The following is a 26,696-nucleotide window of genomic DNA, read 5'->3' on the forward strand; positions in this document are numbered from 1 at the left end:
GTGTGGAGTATGCAAATGAATCAAAACCAGCAGAAATATGACTAGAGCTGTGGGCTATAATACAGGCTGTAACAAGATGAGTGATCCCATGCATTTAGAAAGTTATTCCAACTTTTATGCAGAAATTATAAACCCTTAAAGGAGTATTCCCATTTAGACAAGTTATACCCTATCCACAGTACCCACAGGGCAGGACATAATTAAAAGATTTTGGGTGGTCCGATAGCTGGGGGGGACCCTCGATCTTGACTACAGGGAACCACAGAACCATGTCTGAAAGGAGCTGCGGGCCATGCATGTGCAGCATTCATTCTCTGTGGAGACACCGAGGAGAGACAAGAGAATAGAGTGGCGGTGCACGTTTAGCATGGAATTTGTGGTGCCCCAGCGGTTGGACCCCCAACAATTTCTTAGTTATGCCTGATCCTGTTTATACTGTGGATAGTGTATAACTTGGGGATATCCCTTTAAATAGATTTAAAGGTGAATTTTTATTTTAAAAAAAGAGCGTCCTTTCATTTCAATGTTATTGTTCAAGAACAAAGAAATATTAAAAAAAGGTATAAATATAGTAATGTTTTTGCATGCCATAGCCAAAATAGGAAAATAAAATAATATAACATGCATTTGTTCTTTGTGTGTTTCAACAGATTGAAGTACAACCCAATTGCAGCCTTTTTCTCACAGTCTCAAAATCTGGGTTCCAGCGTCTCCCGAAGGATATGCTGGCTATCTTTAGACCCGTTTCCTTAGTTCTTCCAGATCACACAACAATTCTCAAGGCCAAACTTACCAGCCTTGGCTTCAAGGGTCCCAAAGCCCTCGCCACAAGACTGCAACTCACTTCAGAACTGCTTAAGGAACAATTGTTAGTTTTCTGAATTCTATGTTTTGTGTGTATGTGTGTGCGTTACACAGTGCAAATGGTAGGGGGATTTTTTTCTAAATGTTTTTAGTATATTCCCAATGCCTACAGCAAGTTAACACAGTATTAGGCCACGTTCACACAACGTAAAAAATCAATAAACAACAGCCGTTGTTGCGGAGTGCAACAACGACCGTTGTTTATTGACAGTGGCCAGCTGCCTCTGTTTCTATAAAACACTGGCCACTCTGTATCACTGAATTGCCGTACTATCCATTGTGTGCTATGGTTAATTGGAGTGTGGGCACAGCTTAATGCGTCCGCATTCCAATTATAAGAAAGTGATGTTGACCTGGACATTTGGCCTCCATCCGGCCTCTCATGCGTGAACGTGGCCTTACACTGGTGGCAATAAAAATGGTAAGTCATAATTACTTGATCTGATGTTCTCTTAGGCTGGGTTCACCCTGCGTTTTTGCAATCCGTTTTTTTCATCTGTTTTTTGCAAAAAAAAACAAAAACGGATGCATTTGTGTGCATCCGTTTTTCCATTGACTTCCATTATTAAAAAAAAAAACAGATCAAAACGGATCCGTTTTTTTTAACGGACCCAAAGTAGTGTCCATACAAAATCAAAAAAGTCTTGGTGCCTAATCGCACTGTGTGTGAATAGTCCTGTACCCGGTCGCCAACCTGGGTCAATATAGCATCAAGTTAATGAAAACCAGGACAAAAAGTTCTTTTTAGAAAAAATTCTTGTTATAAATATTTTTCTTTTAGTAATACAACTTTGCCACAAAAGAATAAACAGAAAATAATATCACCACAGTGCTCAAAAGGTTGGAGACTCAGATGTTCACGCCATAGCGCTGGTCGACTCCATTCCTTTACTGAAGACTCTCACTCTCCACAGGACGTAAGATGACGACAGCACGTCTTGCTACGTTTCGGGGGTCCGCCCCCTTTCTCAAGCATGAGCTTGAGAAAGGGGGCGGACCCCCGAAACGTAGCAAGACGTGCTGTCGTCATCTTACGTCCTGTGGAGAGTGAGAGTCTTCAGTAAAGGAATGGAGTCGACCAGCGCTATGGCGTGAACATCTGAGTCTCCAACCTTTTGAGCACTGTGGTGATATTATTTTCTGTTTATTCTTTTGTGGCAAAGTTGTATTACTAAAAGAAAAATATTTATAACAAGAATTTTTTCTAAAAAGAACTTTTTGTCCTGGTTTTCATTAACTTGATCCCAAAGTAGTGTCAACACTGGTTTTGTGTATGTTAAAAAAAAACGGATCTGTTTTGTTCCTTTTTTTAATAATGGAAGTCAATAGAAAAACGGATGCACACAAATGCAAAAACGCAATGTGAACCTAGCCTAAATCATATAGGGGGAGATTTATCAAACTGGTGTAAAGTAGAATTGTCTCAGTCGCCCCTAGCAACCAATCAGATTCCACTTTTCATTCCTCACAGATTCTTTGAAAAATTAAAAGTGGAATCTGATTGGTTGCTAGGGGCAACTGAGACAATTCTACTTTACACCAGTTGTTGAAGTACAGGTTCAAAGGGAATCTTCCCCATAGTCTTTTTTGGGGAAAAATGATCCTCATAATTGTCAGGATGGCTAATTAATGAAAAATAAGGGATACTCACCTGCCCGATGCCCTGCTGCTACAATTTGAACAGTGCTCAGCATGCTGCTTTTTCTGAAGAAAAAAACCTACTCAACCATTCATTGGTTTTAGCTAATGAGGAACAAACAGCAGTGGAAGGAGACTGGGCAGGTGAGTTTTTTTTTAAAGAATTTTCTCTCCCTTGACAACCCCTTTAAGTGGAAATCCTGTTACACGTGGACAACAGCTATATAGTAGTCGGAGCTTGTCATTCTGTGTATGACTATTAAATAAAGGCAAATAAATTTTTAACTATTCTGTTTTTTTTTTTATAGACCAGAGGAATATCACTGCCACTTTAGTTTACAGTCTATGTTACAAATTGTATGCCGAGCAGTTCAACGTCGAGAGATGGAAAAGACGGTTAACGGTCGGATGGATATTGAGGGAGGAAGAGTCTCCCGATCTAGCAGTGTTATGTCCTATCAACAGTTTACAGCATTTGCACCAAGTATGAGGTTTCTTGATGAATTGACTGTATAATGTAACATATCCACATATAATAATCACAGAAGATATAGAGAAATTAAAATAGGCATGTGCAGGAAAATAATAAACAAAGTAAACTTACCCGTCCCCGTGCCTCCGTAGTGCCGCTCCCAATTCCCACTGACTGACACTGGATCATCACTTTCCTGGCTCTTAGACAGTGGCTGGTATATAGGTGTCCCCCCCCCCCCCCCAGTCACTGATTGACTAATTGGGCAATCACTCAGCTGGGTATGTGATGTTACAGCTGGAAGAGCTGCAGGAAGATGGCTCTATGGGGCACCAGGACAGGTATGTTTACTTTGTTTATTATTTTCCCTGCACTCCCCTGCCTTTCTGATTTTTTTTCATTGGTGAAAGATCTGTACTCAGCACCTTAACTCGACCATCCCTACCCCCCAACCACCCATCAGGCGAATGGGCTGTGCACCATTTTTGCGCAAACCACCCAGGCAATCTGTGTCCCTTCCATGGTGTACGCCAGGGGTGCATTCAATATATGTGCCCCAATGATTTCTGGTGTGTTCTTCAGCCTATCCAGTGATTTCTTGTTCATGTTGGCTTTTAATGCAGTGCCATCTGAGGGCCAAACTTTTGGCCTTGTCCCTTGCGCACATGGATCTCTCCAGATTCTCTGAATCCTTCGATGGAAACACATTTTGTCAGAACCAAAACGTTGCATTATAGCCATCGTGGGGCTTGCAAACAGTGGAACACAATGGTGGGGATTTATGAAGACCGGCGTACAAGTACGCCGGTCTTGTGTAAGGCCCCGCCCCCTTTCCCCCAGCAGGATTCACTAAGAGGTGCACGCCTCTTAGTGAATCCGGCCGAGCGCCTCAACCTGTGCCCGGCGTACTAAATCTACACCTAAATCTACACCTGCTTTCAGCAGGTGTGGATTTAGATCATGATTTATACCTGCGAGCATGCCTCGTCATGCCCCCCCAAGTTCCCCCAGCCGGCCCATTGGGCGAGCGGGGCATACGGCGAACCTGCACCCTCTCCCTGGCGTACGCCTCGGCGTACACTTCGTAAATGTCCCCCAATTTCTCTGCTTTGGTGCCTTGTATTGTGTTATGTTATTTCAGACTTGTGAAAGAAAAAAGTTAGATCACAAGTTCCCTATGAAGCCATGGTTTTCTGGTACTTCTATGTCATACCCTTGTATGCTTCTCTGCCTAGTCTTTACTCATTGATTCACATCAAGCTTGTTGAGAACCCATGCAGATATGCATCAGTTGAATTTACTGGCAGCATATCAGAAATTCTAAAGGTATATTGTACATTATGATTACCCTTGGTTGAGAGACTGAGCAAGTGCATAACATGTTGTTTTGATCACATTGTATTTATACTGTATCTTATACTGTATTTATACTGTATCTTGGTTTTCTCTGATCCAGGTCCTGTGCCTAGTTTAAAAACTGGTAACAGCGCAGACAGAAACAAGAAAGTAATTTCAGCTAATCCTGTTCTTGCTGCTACAAAGGAAAGCCATACATTGATAGCCGATTCAATGCAAGATGTTATTGGTCCAAGAATGACTGGTGATGTAAGTAGTAGAATGTGAGAATAATACTGGACCATTGGTTATTTTTATGAACTGGCTTTAAAGGGAACCTGTCACCACAACAATGCTATCTAATTTATCACCATCATGTTATGGAGCAGGAAGAGCTGAGAAGATTGATATATATCTTTGTGGGAAAAGATTCATTATAACTTGTAACATGTTGATTGAAATCCCTGCTCATTCTGTGGTAAGTAGTCCAGTGGGCGGTGTACCTCAATGGGCGGGACTTTTTATTATGAAAACATCAGAGATTTCAATCAATAAATTACAAGTTATACTGAATCTTTTCCCACAAAGATATATATCAATCCGCTCAGCTCCTTCTACTCTATAACATAATGCCGATAGCTTAGATAGCATTTTCATGGTGACCGGTTCCCTTTAAGGCAACTAGTATGAAAACATCTAATGATTAAGCATATGTTTATTTTCTGACCTATATCAGTAAAGTAATATTATTTTTAATTGAAACCTTCACTTCAAGTAACATTTTTGTTGTGAAACTTTTATTTTGGTATGTTGATTTAGATAACTTGCAAGAACTTCCAGCTGAATTAGTTCCATTTCTGTGCTGGTTGATTTTATAGTAAATTTTGATAGAGGTTGATGTTTCAGTTCATGTAACAAAGCGTCAGATGCCTTCCACCCTTCACAAGGTCATAGCCTTTAAATCACTTCTTGACTTCTTTTTCAGAATTATTTGGTGTTTAAACAAATAGTTGGAGATGTGTTTTCAGGAATGTATGACCCATCAGATACCAGGCAGATCCTTCAAAAGGAAATCGAAAAAGCTATTTTAATAAAATCAGAAGAAAATAAGTTGTTTCCCCATTCACCTTGGCTCAGTAAAGTCAAACAGCTCTTCAATCTATCTTTAGTAAATTCCGGTAAGTATGCAAAATTGTCCGGAGCATCCAGCTGAGTGGTTCTATGGGGGATCCAAGGTAAAGGGTATGGAACTAGGTGCCAGAAAAGTGTGAAGTCTACATAGAAGTGAATGCATCTGAGTGAGTGTAGATGCAGGTTTATATTAGACGTACCAACAATGTTATGCCAGAAGACTAAATACAAAAAATGTGCTGAATAATGTGTTGCATTGAATAAAGTTGCCATTGTGTGTGTTAAGAGTCAACACAGTGGAGTTTTTTGAGCTTTAGAGTTTAAGAAACTCTGTAACAGGTTTTATTAGGCAAAAAAAAGCCTCTTTCTGTATTCAAAAAACTGTTTCCCAGATTCCCCTCACTTCTTATGTGCACATTATCAGGCAAAGCCGTCTTCATTATGGAGGAGCAAAGTGAAGAAGAGTTTGCTGAGACCATTATAACCTATGGAGGGGGAGGGGATGAGCAAGCAGGGAGAGCAGACAAGTAGCTGTACATTTGTACATCATTGTACGGGACTCACGGCCTATTTGTGATAGCTTAGTGGACTAAACTATCACAAATGGAACGTGAGTCCTGTGCAATGATAGACATTTCTTTTCACCAATCACCATGGGATTTATTGATGGACATTTATGTAGACTAATCACTTTGAATTACATGTGTATTTAATGTTGTAATGAAGTTCACTCCTATGCACTTGAAAATGGCGGATGTACCGCAGAAAAATTGTGCGATTTTGCTGTGTTGCACTATGTAATTGTTTGAAGTTACATTAAATTTGGTTTTCCTCACTAAACTGGAGTGCCGTAGATCATCGTATATATCTACATTAGAGGTCTTTGGTCAAGACTTCATCTGCTGGCACCAACTCACTGGGACCTGTAGTGCCACTCATCATCCTATGCCTAGATAGATAGATAGATAGATAGATAGATAGATTATAGATGATAGATAGATAAATGTTGAAACCATAGATTGGTGATTTTTTGTGCATTATTCTTAAATGCCTCATATATATATATTATATATATACATATCTTTACCTATTTCTATCATTACAGGTGTAATAGTGGCAGGACCACCAGCTTCTGGAAAAAGTTCCTGCATTAGTACACTAGTTCAGGCTCTTAATCATATACAGATATCTAATGGAGAAGCATCCCATAAAATCATGAAGATTCATCCTCTGAGCGTTGACAATATGACTTTGATGTTCGGTGGTCAAAATGCATCACACATGTGGCAGGATGGCGTTATCAGCTATTTGTGGAAGAAGGCAATTCGGGTAATTTGGGAGTCAATTCCGGAGATATTAAAAACCGGCACATGAGTTATCAGTAGGGTCATAATACATGATAGTGCCTACTGATGTATGGCTGTGCCATAAACCTGATACCACAACTAGATGTTATGATAGTTCACTAAATCCTGTTTTTTTTTTATATACATTCAATTACTCATTCCCTTAAAAATACATAAAATAAGACTCCATGGGGACATTTATGATCGAGTCTAAAATGTGCGAGTATTCGTCTATGTTTTACCCAGCCAGATAGGACTAATTTAACAAACAATTCATAAATTTGTAAATAGAATATTCTCAGAATATTTGCAAAAATTTGCGCAAACAAATTCACCTAGTGCTGACCAGATGTAGGCCTGCACTAGTTTGTGTGATTTATTTTTTTAAAGTTGCAAATTATAAATTTGGTGCATATCCCAGATTATGTGAATTTTTGGGTAAATACTCAGATTTTAAAAAGTCACTTCTAAAAAATATTTGCCCTTTGAATACTGGTTCATAAGTAGAACGTGGACCAAAAATTGGTGAAAAATCCAATTATTCACCTAAAAATAGGAGCAAAGCCCTTGATAAATTTCCCCTTTACGTCTGCCTATGTTTGTAATTCTAGAATCACTGTACTACATGGCTCTGGTTTGATGGACCTCTGAATGGTAGCTGGGCTGACAACTTTAGCAGTGTCCTTGGACCAGAAAAAGTAAGTACAGTAAAGTGCTATTTTAGGTGTTCACTCACCCCAAAGTTGCCATGGAATGCTTTATTCGTCCGGGTAAGAACAAAGAAGAGAAGGGGGAAGGTGGAAGAGCGGGTGCAATCAGACAGACAAAGTGCTATTTGAATTGTTTGAAATCTTCCTTTCTTTTTTGCCTTCTGCATTACTGCCTACCTACTGTACATATTGTTCACATTAAAGACAATATTTAGGCTTAGAAAAACATGTCCGCTTTCTTCCAGAAATAGCACCACCTTTGTCTCCAGTTTGGTTGTGGTTTTGGAACTCACTTCCATTGAAGTGAATAGAGCTCAATTGGAAAAACCACACACAACCTGGAGACAAGAGTGGTGCTGTTTCTGGAAAAAAGTGGCCATGTTTTTCTAGGGTTCAATAAGCCCATTAAAGGGAATCTGTCACTAAGTTTATGCCGCCTTAAATGAAGGCAGCATAAACTAGTGACAGAAATGCTGAACAGATCGGTATATTATTTAATAAATCTGTTCAGCCGTTCTCCTAATATGCAGGAGAATAAGATTCTTGCCACACCCCTCCCCCGCCCACTAGCTGCTGATTGACAGTTGCTGACTATACACAGCATGAATGGATAACTGCCAATCAGCAGCTGGGGGTGGAGTTTTCTGCTTCTCATGAATATCCAGGACTACTAGGCTCATGCACATAATGGAGAGAACTACTTATTTTCCATGTTAGTCAGGAGGATATCTCTGGATCAGCTGCACGGAACAAGGCAAATAATACATCATTCTGTTCAGCTTCTCTGTCACTAGTTTATGCTACTGTGAGATAGGACAGCATAAACCTCTCTCTTTAAAATAACTTATCAGCTGTGCGGAAAAGTCACAGCCAAACACAGAGTCTGAATATGATAAGCCAGTCGCATCATATCAATTATCACACATTTATTGTTTTATTCTTTGTCTAGGTTTTACAGCTTAGTAATGGGGACTACTTGGAACTTCCAGAAAATCTAAAATTGATTTTTGAAACGACTGGTTTACAGACAGCTTCTCCCGCAACCTTTACAAAAGCAGTGAGTATTGACATTGTCACATTTTATGTGCCTTTCTTGAACTTAAAAAAGACATTTAGCATTCTACCATTTATTATATTTAAGGGAATATTGTATATTGACGATGAAGCTCTTGGTTGGAGACCCTTGTCTAAAATGTGGCTGGATGGAAGGAACCAACAGGAAAATGCTGTAAGTTTATAGAAAACAAAACACAACACGTTTCCATACAGAGGTTTATATTTTTCTTATACCAATGGTATGTTTATCACTGGATTGCATTATATTCTACTTACAAATTGAAAAGTTTGAGGGGAATTTATCCAGACCAGAATTGTGTAAGCCTTTTAATAACCATGGTCCATCTTTCATTTCCTGTTCATCAAAATGTAGGCCAGCTAAGCCCCTAAAAACTTTTATAGCTTATAAAAAATTTAACCTCCTCAAGATTCCATCCTATATTATTACTAGAAATGAGTGAACCGGCCAAGGTTCGGGTTTGTATGAACTTGAACTCTCGGCTTCTGATTCCCGCTGTCTGCCCGCTCCGTGGAGAGGGTGGATACAGCCAGAGGACCGCCTGGAAAACTGGGATACAGCCATAGCCATAGGCTGTATCCTAGTTTTCTAGGCGGTCCTCAGGCTGTATCCACCCTCTCCACGGAGCGGGCAGACAGCGGGAATCAGAAGCCGAGAGTTCAAGTTCATACGAACCCGAACCTCGGCAAGTTCGCTCATCTCTAATTATTACCCCTTAAGATTTCAGAATAGGACATTAAAATGGCTGTCCGGAGAGCAGAAAATGTCCTACCCATCTGCTGCCCGACTCTCTACAACTATACCCTCCGAGCCAAAAGGGGGCGAGTAGCAAATTGTCATCATTGCTTGAATTCACATATGGTTTCCTTAAAGTGCCCCACCGTACTCTCTTTAAACAATTGTGTAGATTGTGACAACCATTTAACCATTGAAAGGGGGGGGGGGGTCAGCATGGACCAATCAGGAAGTGAGAATTACAAAGCTGTGCAGGAGGACAGTGACAAACGTTTCTATACAGCAATGTGAATGGCTGAGTGTGAGTGCAGGCACATTATAGCAGCAGTGTGTATGGCTGAGTGTAAGTGCAGGCAGATTATAACAGCAGTGTGAATGGCTGAGTTAGTGCAGGCAGAATATAGCAGCAATAGTGAGGATGGGAAATATAAGGGCTGACAGATGGCAGGGAGCATGAAGGAATAAGCGGGGCAAATGTGGGCACAGTATAGTAGCACTCTCTGTCTAGGGAGAGAGGGGTTACAGCTATGAAGAGATTACCTCCACAGTCCTGTCCCCTGTTGTAAGCCCCAGCCTGAAGTGGATCTGCTATGATTTGGAAGGTGAGGGAGACTTCCTGGGTCAGAGTACAGGGCTGTAGACCACGCTATGCAGACCATGCCCCTCCCCCACTCGTCCTCTCACCCAGTACAGGGAGCTCTTACACCAAAGCAATGCTCTTAGTCCAAGTAACAATTTTGTATAACTATGAGATTTTCTTGCAAAACTCTCTTATTTCAAGTTACTCTTAAACCAAGGTACCACTGTATTTGTAAATCTGAAGAAAACAACATTGACTTTTTAAAAATATTTTTTGGCAGTTACTTTTGCATCACTTTCGTAAGAACTCATGGTGGGAAATTTATCCACCATGTGCCTGGCGTACTTCAAAAAAATGGCACAAATTTTTGCGCAAACCACTCAATAAATGCATTCTTATTTTTAATATGCCTATGTATATACTATTACATTATAACATTATATATATAATAATGCTTACATATTCTTTCATTAGGTTCTTTCAAAAGCTTTCTACCGGACTTTGGATCCCATCTTCAACCTCATTCTTTATGATACCAAGTAAAACAACATGCTTTATATTATAAGTCTAAGCTTTATAGACAGTGTTTGATTGATTTCACACATCGATAACTGAACAGAAAATGAGCCAGAGCCACACAGGACAAAGTAGGCCTTTAGTTGTATGGCATCCTTATGCAGAATTATCAACCCTATTCCCCCCCTCCCCCCCACACACACACCTCCGACAGAACCACCATAGATTTTTTTGTTATATCAAAGACTTGGTCCACTGTTAGGGTTTGTTCACACTGAGTAAATCAGTCGGAATTCTGCGGCAGAACTGTCCGTCGCAGAATCCCACCTTCCTCAGTGTGACACTGCTTCTCTATGGGAGAGCGTGCGCTCCTCCGCTGCCGCTGCTCTCCAGACAAAGATTTACTTAGTGTGAACATACCCTTATAATGAATAGTGTGAATTTAAAAAAAGATGTGGCAACTATATTTTGCAGCCCTTTATATCTTCATGGTAACAAACTACAAGCAAACCATTAATACTCTGATCCTGCAGTTATACTCCGTCTTCAGTATCATCTCACTCTCTCAGTCTAACCGCATCCATTTCCAGTCCCCCTTTTCATGTCCGTATCAGTTTTCACTGACAGGAAATATGGATCAGGAAACCTTCAGGAGGCTTCAGGAAATAATCAGGATTTCCTGCCAGTAATCAGTATTTCCTTCCAGGAAACCATCAGGAATGCTTTTAGGATTTCGTAATCAGGAAAAAAAGGTAGCATGCGGCATTCTAGACGCTTTCTGGATGCGCATCAGGAAAGCATCCGGAATTCCAGACGCTCCCATAAACATAGAGGCATCCGTGACAGAATTCTGTGCCAAATCGTACCTATTTTTTGGAACGCACACCCCTCAGGAAAACTCTGGAAATCTTTCTGGATTTCCTGATGAGAAATCAGGATAGATTTTTCTCACATGTGAAGGGGCCTATCACAGTTTGTTAAGGTCCTATAGGTCACATTACCCTAAGGTTGGCCCTAAATGTCAAAGTTGTCAGAATTTAGATTTTTCAAATCTGCTTAATCATCAATCAAGATAATTCTACTGTCCCCTCTTTCTGGGACAAAGAATTATATACATTTTAGCATTTAACATTTATTAATACGAACATTACATATATTGATATATCATATTCTGCTGTAAAATGTATTTTACTTTAACTATTGCCTTGAGAAATTAACCCTGTTCGATAGAGCGATCATATATTTAGGATTGGTTTAATATTTTTCCCCCTAGGCTGATTGTTCCAGTAACAGAAGTCGGCTTGTTCCATTCTTTTACAAAGTTACTGACTATTATGCTGAACGATAAGGCTCAGAGTATCGGGGGACAGCTGCATATCGAGAGGCTTTTCATCTTCTGCCTCATCTGGTCTGTAGGATCAGTTGTTGAATATTCAGAAAGGAAGAAGTTTAGTGATCTACTGAAGGTCTATACATCGGTGTAAGTGTATCTTGTATCTATTGCATCATGGGTTCTGGGAATATTATCACTTTGTAATAATACATGGAGGACCTCCAGCGACCGCTAATAGTGGCTTTATATTTCATAATTTACTTTTCTCAAAGGAAAATTCCCAGATTGAAAATACAATGCCAAATAAAAGAAAAAGAGATTTTTTGATTTCCATTTTAATTCCTATTCACATGCATTGTAGTGTTTTTTGTTGATTTTTAGTGCAGAATGGGGTTTCTTCATCCAACATCTTGGAGGAGGAGATTTCCTGCACAGTATCTTTTTTGCTTCTTCGCATTGGGCTACAAATACACAATTGCTTAAAGGGGTAGTTTAAAAAAGAATTAAAATCAACTGGTTCTAGAAAGTGCCAGACATTTGTAATGTACTCCTAGTAAAAAAGTAAATCTCAAGTCTTACAGTACTTATCAGCTGCTGTATGCCCTGCAGGAAGTGGTGTATTCTCTACAGTTTGACAACGTGCTCTCTGTTGCCACCTCTGTCCATGTTAGGGACTGTCCAGAACAGTAGCAAATGCCCATAGAAAACTTCTGTTCTTCTGTTCTCCAGACTAAAAAGAATACATCACTTACTGTTAAACTACCCCTTGGTAGCCCAATGCGAAGGAGCAAAAAAGAGACTTGAGATGTTTTAATTAAAGTAAATTATAAAGCTCTATCACTTTCTGGCAGCCATTGATTTTTAAGAATTTTTTGTGAACTACCCGTTTAAAGGGGTACTCTGACATTTTGTAAAAAAAATTAAAAAAAATTAAATATATATATATATATATATATATAGTGCAAGCAAATAGCATTGCTTACTTGTCTGCCCCAATTCTGCCACCAAGAATTAGTTTTGTCAGTCCTTACTAGAGATGAGCGAACCTGGAGCATGCTCAAGTCCATCCGAACCCGAGCGTTCGGCATTTGATTAGCGGTGGCTGCTGAACCTGGATAAAGCCCTAAGGCTATGTGGAAAACATGGATATAGTCATTGGCTGTATCCATGTTTTCCAGACAACCTTAGAGCTTTATCCAACTTCAGTAGCTCCAGCTAATCAAATACCGAACGTTGGGGTTTGGATGGACTCGAACCCAAACCCGGTTTGCTCATCTCTAGTCCTTACCTATTTCAGTTGATGTCAGAAATCACCACTTTTGGTTGAGCAGTTTCTAAGTACTACAATTCCCAAAATGCATTGCTTCCCTTCAGCTCTTCATCACACTCCACCTCGTCTACTTCCCTCCCACAGCACTCCTGCCTGTTCCCCTATATCTGTGACTTTAGTGCCCTGCCCACACATGCTCCAAATTGTTTCTTGTAGGGTATGTTCACCCACTGTGAATTTGAAGCAGATTTTCTGCAGCTGATCTGTAGAGAAGACCAATCCCCTAGAAGACCACTTTTCAGGGCAGTTCTGAGCGGTCCTCTCAGAAAGGTTTCATGTAGTTGGTCATGCAGAACACTACTTTATAATGGCCTATTATGACGTCGCTGACATAGTTTTCTTTATCGCGCAGTTTGCCAGATGATGATCAGGAGATTTCAGTATTCGATTATTTTCTTGATGAGTCCGGAGAGTGGGACACCTGGCAGACACGCTTACCAGACATCACGTATGTTGGTAACACAGATATCATGGGAGAAACATTCATTGAAACCCAAGACACGGTGAGTTGTGGAGAACATCACTTATTTCTCTCTTTGCCAAAAATGTTTGGAAATAATTAATCTGATATTTGGTTTTCATGTAATTCTTAACAAAGAAAAATTTAAATTGACAAAAATTAGGGATGGTCCGATCCGAGTTTGTACGGAGTTCGTACGAACCCGAACCATCCGCAATGATTACCGCTGTCTGCCCGCTCCGTGTAGCGGGCGGATCCAGCGGGAGGAACGCCTGGAAAACTGGGATATAGCCATAGGCAGTATCCCAGTTTTCTAGGCGGTCCTCCTGCTGTATCCGCCCACTGCACGAAGCGGGCAGACAGCGGTAATCCGATGCCGAGCATTCGGGTTCAGCCGAACCCGAACCTCGGCGGGTTCGGACCATCCCTAACAAAAATGTAAAGGAAAACTATCAGCAGGTTATAAGCATCTAACCTGCTGATATGTCCACATAGATCATGGGGAGCTGAGGATGAAGGTAAGTTTCTTACCTTCATCCTCGGTGCCATTTCTGTGATATTAACAGTTGATTCCCTATGCTAATAAGTCGTTTTGCTGCACTGGAGTTGGTAGTTCAAAGACTTATTGGTATAAGAGATAAATTCTTAATATTACGGAAACCTATTTACCTTTTATTTACCTTCATCCTCAGTGTCCTGTGTGCTATAGGGAGATATTGGCAGGTTACATACTTCTAACCTACTGGTAATTTGCCTTTAACATAATTTAAAAATTTACAATGGACATTATAGGGAGATTTCGTAAAGGGGTTATCCAGCAAAAATATTTTTCTTTCAAATCAACTAGTTTTAGAAAGGTATATATATATATATAGTAGATATTTTGCTATAATTTACTTCTAATAAAAAATCTGGTGTCTTCCCTTATTTATCATCTGCCGAAGTAGTGTTTTCTTTTCAGTCTGACACAGTGCTCTCTGCTGCCACCTCTGTCCGAGACAGGAACTGTCCAGAGCAGCAGCAAATCCCCATAGAGAACCTCTCCTGCTCTGGACAGTTCCTGTCTTGGACAGAGGTGGCAGCGGAAAGCACTGTGTCAGACTAAAAAGAATACACCACTACCTGCAGCAACTGATAAGTATGAGAAGACAAGATTTTTAAATAGAAGTAAATTACAAATGTATGTAACTTTCTGACACCAGTTGTATTTGAAAGAAAAAAAATGTCACCGAAATACCCCTTTAAGTAATATATACTGAGTTTGCATCATATGGTGTGCTATCAAACGAAAAAGAAACATGAAACAACCATGAGCTTCTATTTCGTATATTTTTATATATTTCGATGTCATATTTCCTCTCTTGGTCTTTTATAGGTTATAGTGCGTACTTTCTTAGAGTATGCCAGCATGGGGTCCCAACATGTCTTATTAACTGGAGCTCCGGGTTGTGGAAAGACAGCGTTAATGAATGACTTAATTTCTACTCAAGGTATATGAAAAAACTCTGAAAGAAAAAAGAATTGTCATTTACCATTTATAGAACTAATATTGTAATTTAACCCCCCCCCCCCCCAGACCGGACACGCACATTGCTTAAAAGAATGGTGTTTTCGGGATCATCAAAGGCCAAAGAACTCCAAGAATTACTGGAGCAAAATATAGTCCACAGACAAGGTAAGTACACTGATGACATTTCTTAGTTTAAGTGCAGTTATATTTGAATTACATCTGGAAATAATCTGTTTATAATGTCGAACGACTTCTCAAACCTGTCACAGATCAAAAAAACTGATGAAAAAAATGGATACATTGGTGTGCATTCTAGTAAATAAAAAAGAAAGAAAAAGGCGTCCGGCACTACTAGTCTTATAATGGTTATCCTCAATATGTATAATAATTAAATCTGAGTTTTATCACAACACAACTAATGAGGTGCTCACTTCTACTGAATTCTAGACTGATCTTCGTGATTCAGAAAATAGGAAAATTGTAGAGGCACTCACCATAAAAACTGCAATCTTTATTTCCAACTTCTTACAAATTGCCATAGCAGGTATAGCGGCAGCGAGGACGCCAGTATCTCTGTGATAGCGTGGCAGCATGACAGCTGTTTCGCACACGTCAGTGCGCTTCTACAGACGCGCACTGACTTGTGCAAAACAGCTGTAACGCTATCACGGAGGCACTGGCATTCTTGCTGCCGCTATACCTGCTATGGCAATTTTTAAAAAGTTATGAATAAAGATTGAAGTTTTTATAGTGAGTGTTTCAACAATTTTCCTATTTGATGATTTGTGGGCATCCATTTTGATCCATTGTTTCATTGACTTCCATTATAAAAATAGCGGATCAAAATACATCAGTTTTTTTAACGTACACAAAAACCGAGTTGATTGTATTTTTGTGTATGTTAAAAAACGGATGTGATTTGATCCTTTTTATATATAATGGAAGTCAATGGAAAAACAGATGCACACAAATGTATCCGTTTTTCCATCCGTTTTTTTTAAAAAAAACAGATGAAAAAACACATCATAAAAATGTAGTGTGAACCCAGCCTAATTTTGCTGGTTGCTGCTTAGTTAGTACTGTGTGGACAGATATATGTTCCTGCCGCTCTACTCACTGGAAGAGTATTCTTTCACCAGTGCCTAGTTAAATACTACTTTTCTTTCTGGATGAAGGGACCAACAGGATCCATTTCTGGATAAAAATAAAACAAAATGCCCATTTAGCCTGATATGTGGCCCACACTGTTGCTTAAAGGGGTTTTCCGATATATCATTACTTGTCCCCTCGATTGTGGGGGGTCCAACCTCCCCTCCCCCCAGGTATCTCTAGAGCCACACCCTGGCTCCTTTCTTTTGAATAGAGCCGCGGGACAGTCGAGTGCTGTACTCTGCTATCTCTGGCAGCTCCATAGAGAATGAATGGAGCTGCGGGTCACACATTGACCAACAGCTCCTTTAAAAGAAAGGGGCCGGGGTGCTGCTCAGTAATAATAAATTAGAAAACCCCTGTAATAAGACATATTAAATGTTTTCTTGCCATTTTTAATCTATACAATTTAAAGCTATTTCTTGTCATTTTATCTTTTTACTTGACATAAGCTAGCCAAAAATATATTTGTCACTTCAAATTAATCTGTGTAAAATATTTTCTATAGTCGTATATATTTTAAAATAATAGAATTTTATTGGGGGTGAAATTTTGAGGGTATTGCAGCACCTCTCCCCTGAAGCAACGGTTCATTGTTAAAAGTCAAGATTGAATGTTCTCTGGGTCATATGTGTCACCCATGCTAATAGATTATGTCTTATAAAATTGGTCTCATTGGGTGTAAATATTTCATAGGTGGCAAATTTATATTGTAATCTCTACTAAGATGTTGCTGTCACTTTATAAACATATATATTATGTGTTTCAGGTTTCATATATGGTGCAAAAGATGGAAAGACTCTGCAGTTATTCATCGATGATCTGCATCTTCCTACACCGGATGAAAATGGGGTACAAAACTGCAATGAGGTACACTGTGCCAGTAAACTAAAGTACTATTATTATCATTCACTAGTAAGAATATACATACAGACTAGAGATGAGCGAGCATGCTCTATGGAGTATAGTATTTACTACTTTAAAGTACTCGATACTCTAGAGAGTCCTATGCGCTGCTCGGTGCTTGTTAACAAAAAATTGTTGAATAGCTGCTGAGCATATTGCATTTTCACAGCCTTAGGCTGGGCTCACACTATGTAAAAAACACGGCCGTTGTTATGAAATACGGCCGTGTTTTTTACATAGTGTGAACATCGCTATAAAGAGGATGTACCATCAGGTACTTTAATCTGACACAGGGATAGAACAGCGCAGTCACGGGAAAGCCGGTGCCGCCATCCATTGATTTAAATGGAGCCGCGTCATAAAGGGGAGGGAATTCCCTCCCACTGGGGGCGGCCGGCCCGCCTCCAGTGCTTGAGCACTGGCCCGCTACCCGTGCACAGAACGGCGCCGTACACAGGAAACGGGCCGCGGATCGAAAAATGGACCGCAGCACCGGCTTGCCCGTGACAGCGCCGTTCTATCGCTGTGTCAGGTTAAAGAGGATGTACCTAGTGGTACATCCTCTTTAATAAAGTGTACAGTACCTGTCACAATTGGACAGGGGGTAAATTAAAGTAGCCATACACCTTCAATAGCTATCTCTCCCGTCATCCCAATACACATGAACATTCAGCAAGGCCAAACATTCTTGTGTTCTCTATAGGGAGGGAAATGCCGCAACCTAAGTGCTCTGGAAGCAGCTTGCCTCTCTATGAACAAAGGGGTTGGGCAGTGATTTTCCAACAGAGGTAGAAAGTGTAACGGGACCTTTAGTTCCAGTCCAGCTCTGGTTCATACTATAAGAAGCCAGTATCTCTAAATAATATAGCTTTTGGAAAGGACTACGTATTTTGGATTTGCAGCATGTGTGTATGTGCCAAAGTAACTAACTACAAAGTATTTGTTCTCATCCATGTATCTAGCTGCTGAGAATGCTTCTTGATGAGAAAACTCTGGTGAGATTCAGCAAACCTTTTGAATGGCAGACCATAGAAGGGCTCCTTGTAAAGGCAGTAATGGGTCAACCCAAATATGTCAGCAGCGCCCATAAAGTTTCAGTTCAACGGCTATTGGTGAGTTATTAATATATTAATCTAATGCCTGGAGATCTAAATTTGTCAAAATCACTTACATTATTAGGCCATGTTCACACACAGTATGGACAACGGCCATTGCTTGGAACTCAAAAATTACGGCCATTTTGTTTCAATATGAAAAGAATGGCCATTGTTTTAATTGTAAACAATGGCCGTTCTTTTCATAAAAAAATACATTGCATGAACATAGCCTTAGAATAAATGCACCAGCATGCAGATCCTACGTTATATGTTATCTTAAGCCTTCATTATAAAATGTATAAAAAGTGAGCCCTAAATGTACAGATTGGTTATGGGTCTAAAACAGTACACATGGCCAGAGTAAAAAAAAAAAAAAAAAGTTTGTGTTTCCTTAAAAAATAACCATAATGCTGCTATGGTTAGGCCACATGACTGTAAAATTCATCAAAACCTGTGTTTGAACCAAGCAAAACCAGCAGACAATGGAAACTATTTCCCAAGACCAATGGACATGTCCCTGTACCTGTATACAGCATGTATGAAGATGCTGTGCCCACTGTTCTCTTCTTCAAAGATGGATCTGTGGAACCTTGCAGCACAATCCACTCCCGCCGTATCTCGGTAAGGGAAAATTCCAACAATGTAAGTCTATGAGGCTACACTGTCGGAAATAGCAGCCGAATGGGGAGTGGATCATGCTGCTGCCACTCTCTCTCCCCAACTATAGTTGCTGATCACATAGGGTTTCAGCCTTGGGACCCACTGTGATAAATAACTTTTGGCATGTCTGATGAATATGTAAAAAAAAAAAAAAATTTAATGACAGGTACTCTTTAAAAGAAAATTTAATTTACATGGTCACTAACAGTACTGTATAATAATAGAGCAGTATGTTCTGAATCTTCCATTGCTGTTTTTGTTCTCTAATGCAGCTCACCTGTTTAGGGGTTTACATTAACCATTCAGTTTTATTTCTTTAGCGACATTTCACCATATTCCATCTACCGGATCTGGAAGGGTCACAGCTCCAAAAAGTGATTTTCTCTGTACTAGAAGTAAGTTTTACTGATTTCGTTGCCTAATAAGTTCTTGAGTGTTCACAAAGGGGAATGATTGTAACCTAAGTTTGATGGTCAATATCTTAATGTTAAAGTTAATGCATGTAAATGCACAGTAATTACATCTCTATTTATTGATTGTGTTCATGTATGTAGTGTCAACATTTTCCATTGCACTTTACAGAAGTTGTCAATCAGTCCCTGTCTCCAGTGGGGCTCACAATGTAGATTCCAAATTAAAGGAGAACTCCGAGCTGGGGTCTTTTTTGGCAGAGTGCTGGGGAGGGAGAGGATGAAAGAAGTAACATGCTCTCACCTCCCCCTGCTCCAGCACTGGTGCCGGTATCCCGCAGCTCTGGTCCCCAGTCCTGGGATGTGACGTGGCAGGCCCTCTCAGATGGGGCCCCGCTATGGCCACACTGGATTTATTTAATCTCAACAGTGATGAGCGAATAGTATTCGATAGAATAGCTATTCGATTGAATACTACACTATTCTAGCTATTCGTTTTTGTTCGAATATTCTAATGAAAACGTGTTAAAATTTCAATTCCCCCTCCCACCCCCTGGCGCTATTTTTCTAGCCAATAAACATGCAGGGGGGAGGGACAGGCCCTAGGAATAGGCAGGACTTAAAAAAAAACTCTAACTGTGATTGGCTGGCTAAACCATGTGACTTCCTGAATATAAGAATAGGGGATTTCAGATTCATGTCACTTGCTGGTTGGAGCTAGAGAGGGACAGACTGTATACCAGGGAGAGAAAGCTTTTAGGTGAAGTTAGGTAGTAAGTGACCCCCAAAAGCCCTTGTTAGGGCTAAAAGTATAGAAAGCAGAGATTTAGAAGATGTTTAAGACACTGGGGGCAATTTATGAAAGGGTGTAAATATACACCTGGTGTAAACTGTCCACAGCAACCAATCACAGCTCAGCTTTTATTCTACCAAAGCTAAAAGCTGAGCTGTGATTGGTTGCTGTGGGCAGTTTACACCAGGTGTATATTTACGCCCTTTCATAAATCTCCCCCAGTGTGTTCAGGGTCCTATTAGACAAAGTGATTTTTAACGTTTACCGACAAACAATAAACTATTGCAAACAAGATTGTTTATTGTTAACCTGAAATCGTTCACTATATTACACAGAACTATAGTCGTTAGTTCCGATCATTATTGCGAACGTTACTATGATCGTTTACTCCATCTGATCCCAGCAAAACAATGAACCATGTGCAGTTACACTGAACGAGTAGTGAACAAATGTGGAACTTGAGCGAACGATTGTGGAATTACAGCTAACTATTAGTGAACGATTAGCAAACAATAGATATCAAACGATAATCGTTCCGTGTAATAGGGCCCTTGGGTAGGAAGGGACCCCCAAAAGTTAGATGCAGCCAGGCATGCTTCCCCTGCTGTCCCAGATGCATTTAAGAGGTTTTTGGCCTCATTTCCTGAGATGTCATTGGGCACTTGGTGACCTCCTAGTGGTCGAATATTTATTTCCAGGTCCCAAGTATTTTTCTCCCATAGACTATAATGGGATTCGATCGAATATTATTCGAATTAAATTTCGAATTTTTGAATATTTTACTATTCACTAATCTCTAAATCTTAAAAATCTACACAGTACGTTGTGCACAAATATTTTTTCCAAATGTATACTGGCCATAGGGTTAATAAATCACTCGCTTTGTGTGTTCTGTCTTTGGGCAGAAGAAATGCGCACCATGTGAATTGAAAATATAATGTTCTTCATGCTTGTTATGAGTGAATCTGTATTCACATAGTTGTTTTTTATTTCAGGCAAATATGGGTGACATGGATGGACTCTCCCTTCAAGAAGATCTACAGCTATCCCTGGCAAAAGCCTCGTGCCATCTTTTGGAATCTGTCAAAAAAGTCTTACTTATCTCCTCAACACCAGGCAGACAGCACTATCTGTTCTCTTTGAGGGAAATAACAAAAGTATTTCAGGTAATGTAAGGAAACAACAATAAGGTTAGACTTGTCTAATGTAAAACATGTAAAGAGTGTCTGAAAACATATGCTTCATGAGGGGTTTATATTAATTTTATCTCAGCTTTATTGTATCGCTTAGGAAGACTATATTAGCCATTAACTGTAATCCTGCTGACTAAGCAATAGCTCAAAAGAGATAGAGACTGTGGTGGAGGTGTATCAAACTGGTGTAAAGTAGAGCTGTCTCAGTTGCCCCTAGCAACCAATCAGATTCCATTTTTCATTCCTCACAAATTCTTTGTAAAATTAAAGGTGGAATCTGATTGGTTGCTAGGGGCAGCAGAGCCAGCAATAGCTCAACAGAATGATGTAAGTAATACACTGATCCAGTGGCATAGCTACCATAGAGGCAGGGAAGGCGGTTGCTATGGGGCCCGTGGAGGGAGGGGGCCCAGGGAAGATAAGAGCCTCCTGTGTCCTTTTGCTTAACCCCTTATTTACTGCAGTGTATAAGTGACCCAGTTTTCTCTAACATGGTGCAACCCAAAAAAGGGGTTAATACAAAAGACAATTAGCTCTCTGCCTGACTACTCTTATAACATCTGTTCTCTGAGTTCCTGCAGAGGTCAGGGGTTATCAGTGCAGGAGTAGCAGAGCTAATTGCCTTCTGTACTAACCCTTTTTTGTGTTGCAGCATGTAAGAGAACACTGGGTCACTTACACACTGCAATAAATAAAGGGTTAAGCAAAAAGCTCCTGCACCTATGTATATAACCATAGGATTCTGCTTCTGGCCACAATATATATATATATATATATATATATATATATATACTGTAAGGATCTTCCCGGGGGATGGTGTGTTTGGACACAGTTCAGACAGCAAACTTGGACTTATAAAAACAGTTGGGTGTTTATTAGCTGCATAAACAGTCCTCAACAGAAATGTAGCAATACCATGCTTTTCAGAACAAAACAAAACAAAAAGGTCCTTGCCCGTCTGGGCACTTACTAACACAGGTCTCCTATCTGACTCTTCAGTAGGCAGTATCACAGGGTATGAATAGGCCCCAGCGGCGGCAGTATTCGTTGCTCCCAGGAGATACAGCATGCAAGCTGTTCACCCCTGGCTGAGAGCAATCCCTTTCAGACTGACCAGAGCTTTTGCCTTCTCAGGCTGAATGGGATCAGAGCTCACCTGATCCCAAAACCCACACTGGATCGAGGGGGAGGGAATGGCAGGTCCCACTACCAACCTACCCACCATTCCAGTAAATCCGGCCCGGAAAATTTAAAGAACAACTCAGCAGCATATCACTGCTGAGTGACAGGTCTCTTCCAGATTTACCATCTCCCCATAAGCAGTAGTCTGGGTGAGATGTACCTCCCCTCGAGCACTTTTCCTGTGACATGTCCACAATACATATATATATATATATATATATATATATATATATATCATAGTGTGTAGGGGAGGGGGGGCCCATACAGTTTATTTGCTATGGGGCCCCATGAATCCTAGCTACACCCCTGCACTGATCTGTTAAGCATTTCTGTCACTAGTTTATGCTGCCCTCATTTAAGGCAGAATTAACCTAGTGACAGATTCCCTTTAAGGGTATATTCACACGAACGGACTCGCAGCGAGATTTGCGCTGTGAGTCCGGCAGGTCCTGGCAGTTCCCACACACTATATACTCGCTGCGGTCTGAACGACCACAGCGAGTATGTAATTCTACCGCCCTTAACCCCTTTTGCTCCCGCCCGACTCCCCCGCTGTAAGCATACATTACCTCTCTCCTCGCTGCACGGGTTTGGCGTCCTGCTCTCCCGTCCAGCCAATCAGTGGCTGCGGCTGGGCAACACACTGATTGGCCGGACGAGGAAGCAGAATGCCGGACCTGTGCAGCGAGGACAGGTAATGTATGCTTACAGCGGGGGAGCCGGGCGGGAGCAGAAGGGGTTAAGGGCGGTAGAATTACATACTCGCTGCGGTTGTTCAGACCGCACGAGTATATAGTGTGGGGGAACTGCCAGGACCTGCCGGATTCGCAGCGAGAATCTCGCTGCGAGACCGCCCGTGTGAATATACCCTAAAGCAAATCTATTAGCACAGGTGATAATATTATACAGGTGAAGGAAAAACACAGAAAACACCATTTGTCATAGGTGATGAGCCACAGATTACTTTATCGCCTTCCTTTCACAAGTGCCTCTGCATAAGTCACAGAGAAGGCACACAACACTCACCCACAGCTGTCAATAAGTTATCTTAAAATATTCACAAAAAAATCCTATATATATCTTTACAGTCGCTTCGAAAGCTGTCCAGTGAAGATCGCGAAGACCGTTCCACTGTTGTAGGATACTGGGAACATGAAATAAAATGTGTAATACAGGACAGGTTGTGCCGGCATGCAGACATCAGTTGGTTCAACTCCGAATTGACAACAACAATTAAAGAGGTATCAACATTTTTTATCACATTGTGATTGAATCTGATTTGTGTCGAGAGTGTAGGCTCTAAAACCACCTACCAAGTAGCTTAAAGTGTCACTATTGTTACAAAAAACCTTTAACATGTCATAGAGACATGTCAAAAGTTTTGATCGATCCGAGAGAACGAGCAGGGAAAGCATCGGGCTGCTCTACGTTCTGTCCCCACTCTGAGTTAGAAAAAAAGAGTCAGGCTCCATAGAGCTCCATTATAAGTCCGACTCTTTTTTTCTAACAGAACAGAGAGTGGACTCACTGCAGCACAGTCGTCTCTCCCCTCTTGTTCTCCAGATCAATACGGGTCTGAACACTCAGACCCGGACCGATCAAAACTTTTGACATGTCTCTATGACGTACCACTAAACGAGAAGTCCAACAGCACCAAGTATAGGAATTCGCTTTTGTCAGTAGATGTGAGATGCACGCCAAAGGGTCTCCAATCCCAAGTGAAGACCATATAACATCCAAAAAGTTGTCCGACAGCATCCAGTAGTGCAAATGAGCAGGGATTTATTCAAGAAACGTACACAGTGGCAACGTTTCGACCTCTGTGGGTCTTTCTTAAGCCAGGCTTGAGAAAGACCCTCAGAGGTCGAAACATTTCCACCGTGTACTGTATGTTGCTTGAACAAATCCTTGCTCATTTGCACTACTGGATGCTGTCGGACAACTTTCTCTCTGGATGTCTCTATGACATGTCAAAAGTTTTTGACGTAGGATAACCTATGCTCCCTTCCTCCCAACAGTAGGATAACCTATGCTCCCTTCCTCACAACAGTAGGCATCAGTCTGTCCAAGGAGGATCTATTCTTCTATTATATCACATGTTGTATATTTTTGCCTCCTACACCATCTGACAGGTGGTTTTTTAATGGCATGTACTATATCGATATAATACAGCATTTCCTTCCAAACTATTAACTAATTAAGCAATACCATATATATAGTGTTGGCCCACCAGGTATTCTGGACTTTTTGTCTTTTTTTAAATTTAACTATTTATGAATTCAAAATATTTCAATATAATATTGTTTTTTAAAATTACTATGCTAATTTTATGTATATGTTATTTTATTATGTAATTTTATTCTACACTAATGTACGATATTACAGACTTTTCTATCTACCACCAGTATTTTCCAGACATACCAACAACTGCGCTTCAAAAAATATACACAACATTTCCAACAGAAATGAAGTTTTCTCATCAAGCCAACACAGATAACAAAGATGTCAAGGTAACGTTCGATGCGGCACGCTGTACTTTATTGTATATTCTATACTCTTCTTTCCCTTATGAATAATAAACCTATGCTGGTTATGGTTACCTAGGTCCTGCTGCAGTCTCTTGACAAACTCGATGATGTACAGAGCTTCTTGGAGACCATTATACAGCATTACAACGAGGAGTTTGGACACCAAAAGATGTACATTGAATTATCGGAGAATGTTGTAATCCAAGTCATCCGTTTACACAGGGTCTTGTCTGGTGCGAATGGGTGAGTTGTAAGTTGTATGATTAATAAAAGTCGATTCTACTTACAAAGTTAACATGTGCATGTTATTGATTAAAACCAAAAGATGTCTGAAATTAGATTTTACTGCCATCACTTTGATCACGGTTAGGCTATGTTCACACAACATTTTCCAGCTCCGTTATTTTCAGTCTAAAATAACCAACGTCATTTAGTAGCCTGGCCTCCCCATAGTGCAATGACTGGTGTTTGTACATTATTCTAGTTTGGGTTACTAATTGGACTTTGGATGCGGCTTAATTGAAAAGTCCATTGAATTTAATGGTAAAAACGGAGAAAGAACGGTGGAAAAAGAAAAACTGTGTGTGAACAACTAATAAAAAACGTCCGCTGTTTGCAAAAGATGTCCGAAAAGAACGATCATGTTCATTATTTTAACGTTCGTGGTAAAAACGTCCGTTATTCAATGCATTGTGTGCATGGGGTGTCCGTCTTTCCATTGACTTCAATGCATTGCCATTGCAGTCAGTTAAATGCGTTAAAGTTAAAACTGACATTTTTTTTAAACATCAAAATCGGACGCCTTTTCTCTATTTTTGACGTTGTGTGAACATAGCCTAATCCTGTCTGTGATGATAAGGTGCTTTTGCAGTCTGTTTGATGGATCTGTTTTTAAATAGTTACTACTTAACGAATCCGCAGCTGATTTTCTGCTGCTGATCCGCAGCAGATTTCATTTAAATAACTGAACACAGCATCAAATCTGCACCATCAAATCTGCTGCGGATCTGCTGCGGATCCTGTAGGTGTGAACACACCCTTAATTAACATACAGAAAAATGTGGTCAACCACTTTTTTGTGTCTGCAAAAAAAAAAAAAGGATGCGTTTCAATACTTTTTCTTATTATAATAAAAGTCAGGGAAAAACTAATCCAAAAAAACATCTGTTTCCCCCCCTATGAAACGGTTACAGTAAACGGGCTGCAAAAATGGAGTGTGAGCTTTCCAGCAATTTACTCCTTAGGCTGGGTTCACACTGCAGTTTTTGTTTTGTTTTTTAAACGGATGAAAACAACAGATGCATTTGTGTTCGTTTTGATCCGTTTTTCCATTGAGTTCCATTATACAAAAAAAAACGGTTCAAAACGGATCGTTTTTTTATTACATGCAAAAAATGTACTCAACCTAATTTTTGTGTCCGTTTAGAAAAACAGATCCGTTTTAATCTTTTTTTTATATAATTGAAGTCAATGGAAAAAGGGATCAAAACGGATGCACACAAATGCATCTGTTGTTTTTATCCGTTTTTTTTTTAAGGGGGGAAAAAAAATGAATTTCTAAGACGCAGTGTGAACTTAGCCTAATGAGTAAATTGCTGGAAAGTTATATGCTAAGATCGAGGTCGAGATTGCGAGATTGCTTTATTTAGGTAATTTCTGATTATATGTTCCTTTCACGTGGTTTTAATATATTTATATAAATTTTTTACATTAATTGTAGGTTTAATATAATGTTTAGTAATT

General features: G+C 40.2%; 1 protein-coding gene across 1 annotated transcript in view; it reads left to right on the top strand.

The window, feature by feature from the left end:
* The window catches only part of LOC138795503 (uncharacterized), a 154,530-nt gene that overhangs the window by 73,648 nt on the left and 54,186 nt on the right, over positions 1–26,696 (top strand). Inside the window, exons 48-67 of the mRNA XM_069974682.1 lie at positions 651–868; positions 2,811–2,986; positions 4,431–4,579; positions 5,295–5,487; positions 6,546–6,769; positions 7,398–7,484; positions 8,446–8,553; positions 8,638–8,724; positions 10,361–10,425; positions 11,676–11,882; positions 13,418–13,568; positions 14,901–15,015; positions 15,102–15,200; positions 16,954–17,054; positions 18,053–18,202; positions 19,168–19,242; positions 21,046–21,216; positions 23,514–23,666; positions 24,831–24,935; positions 25,030–25,196. Coding sequence (XP_069830783.1) covers positions 651–868; positions 2,811–2,986; positions 4,431–4,579; positions 5,295–5,487; positions 6,546–6,769; positions 7,398–7,484; positions 8,446–8,553; positions 8,638–8,724; positions 10,361–10,425; positions 11,676–11,882; positions 13,418–13,568; positions 14,901–15,015; positions 15,102–15,200; positions 16,954–17,054; positions 18,053–18,202; positions 19,168–19,242; positions 21,046–21,216; positions 23,514–23,666; positions 24,831–24,935; positions 25,030–25,196 — 2,801 coding nt within the window. The remainder of the gene's footprint in view (positions 1–650; positions 869–2,810; positions 2,987–4,430; positions 4,580–5,294; positions 5,488–6,545; positions 6,770–7,397; positions 7,485–8,445; positions 8,554–8,637; positions 8,725–10,360; positions 10,426–11,675; positions 11,883–13,417; positions 13,569–14,900; positions 15,016–15,101; positions 15,201–16,953; positions 17,055–18,052; positions 18,203–19,167; positions 19,243–21,045; positions 21,217–23,513; positions 23,667–24,830; positions 24,936–25,029; positions 25,197–26,696) is intronic.

The sequence above is a fragment of the Dendropsophus ebraccatus genome, chromosome 6, assembly GCF_027789765.1.
Source record: "Dendropsophus ebraccatus isolate aDenEbr1 chromosome 6, aDenEbr1.pat, whole genome shotgun sequence".
NCBI lineage: Eukaryota > Metazoa > Chordata > Amphibia > Anura > Hylidae > Dendropsophus > Dendropsophus ebraccatus.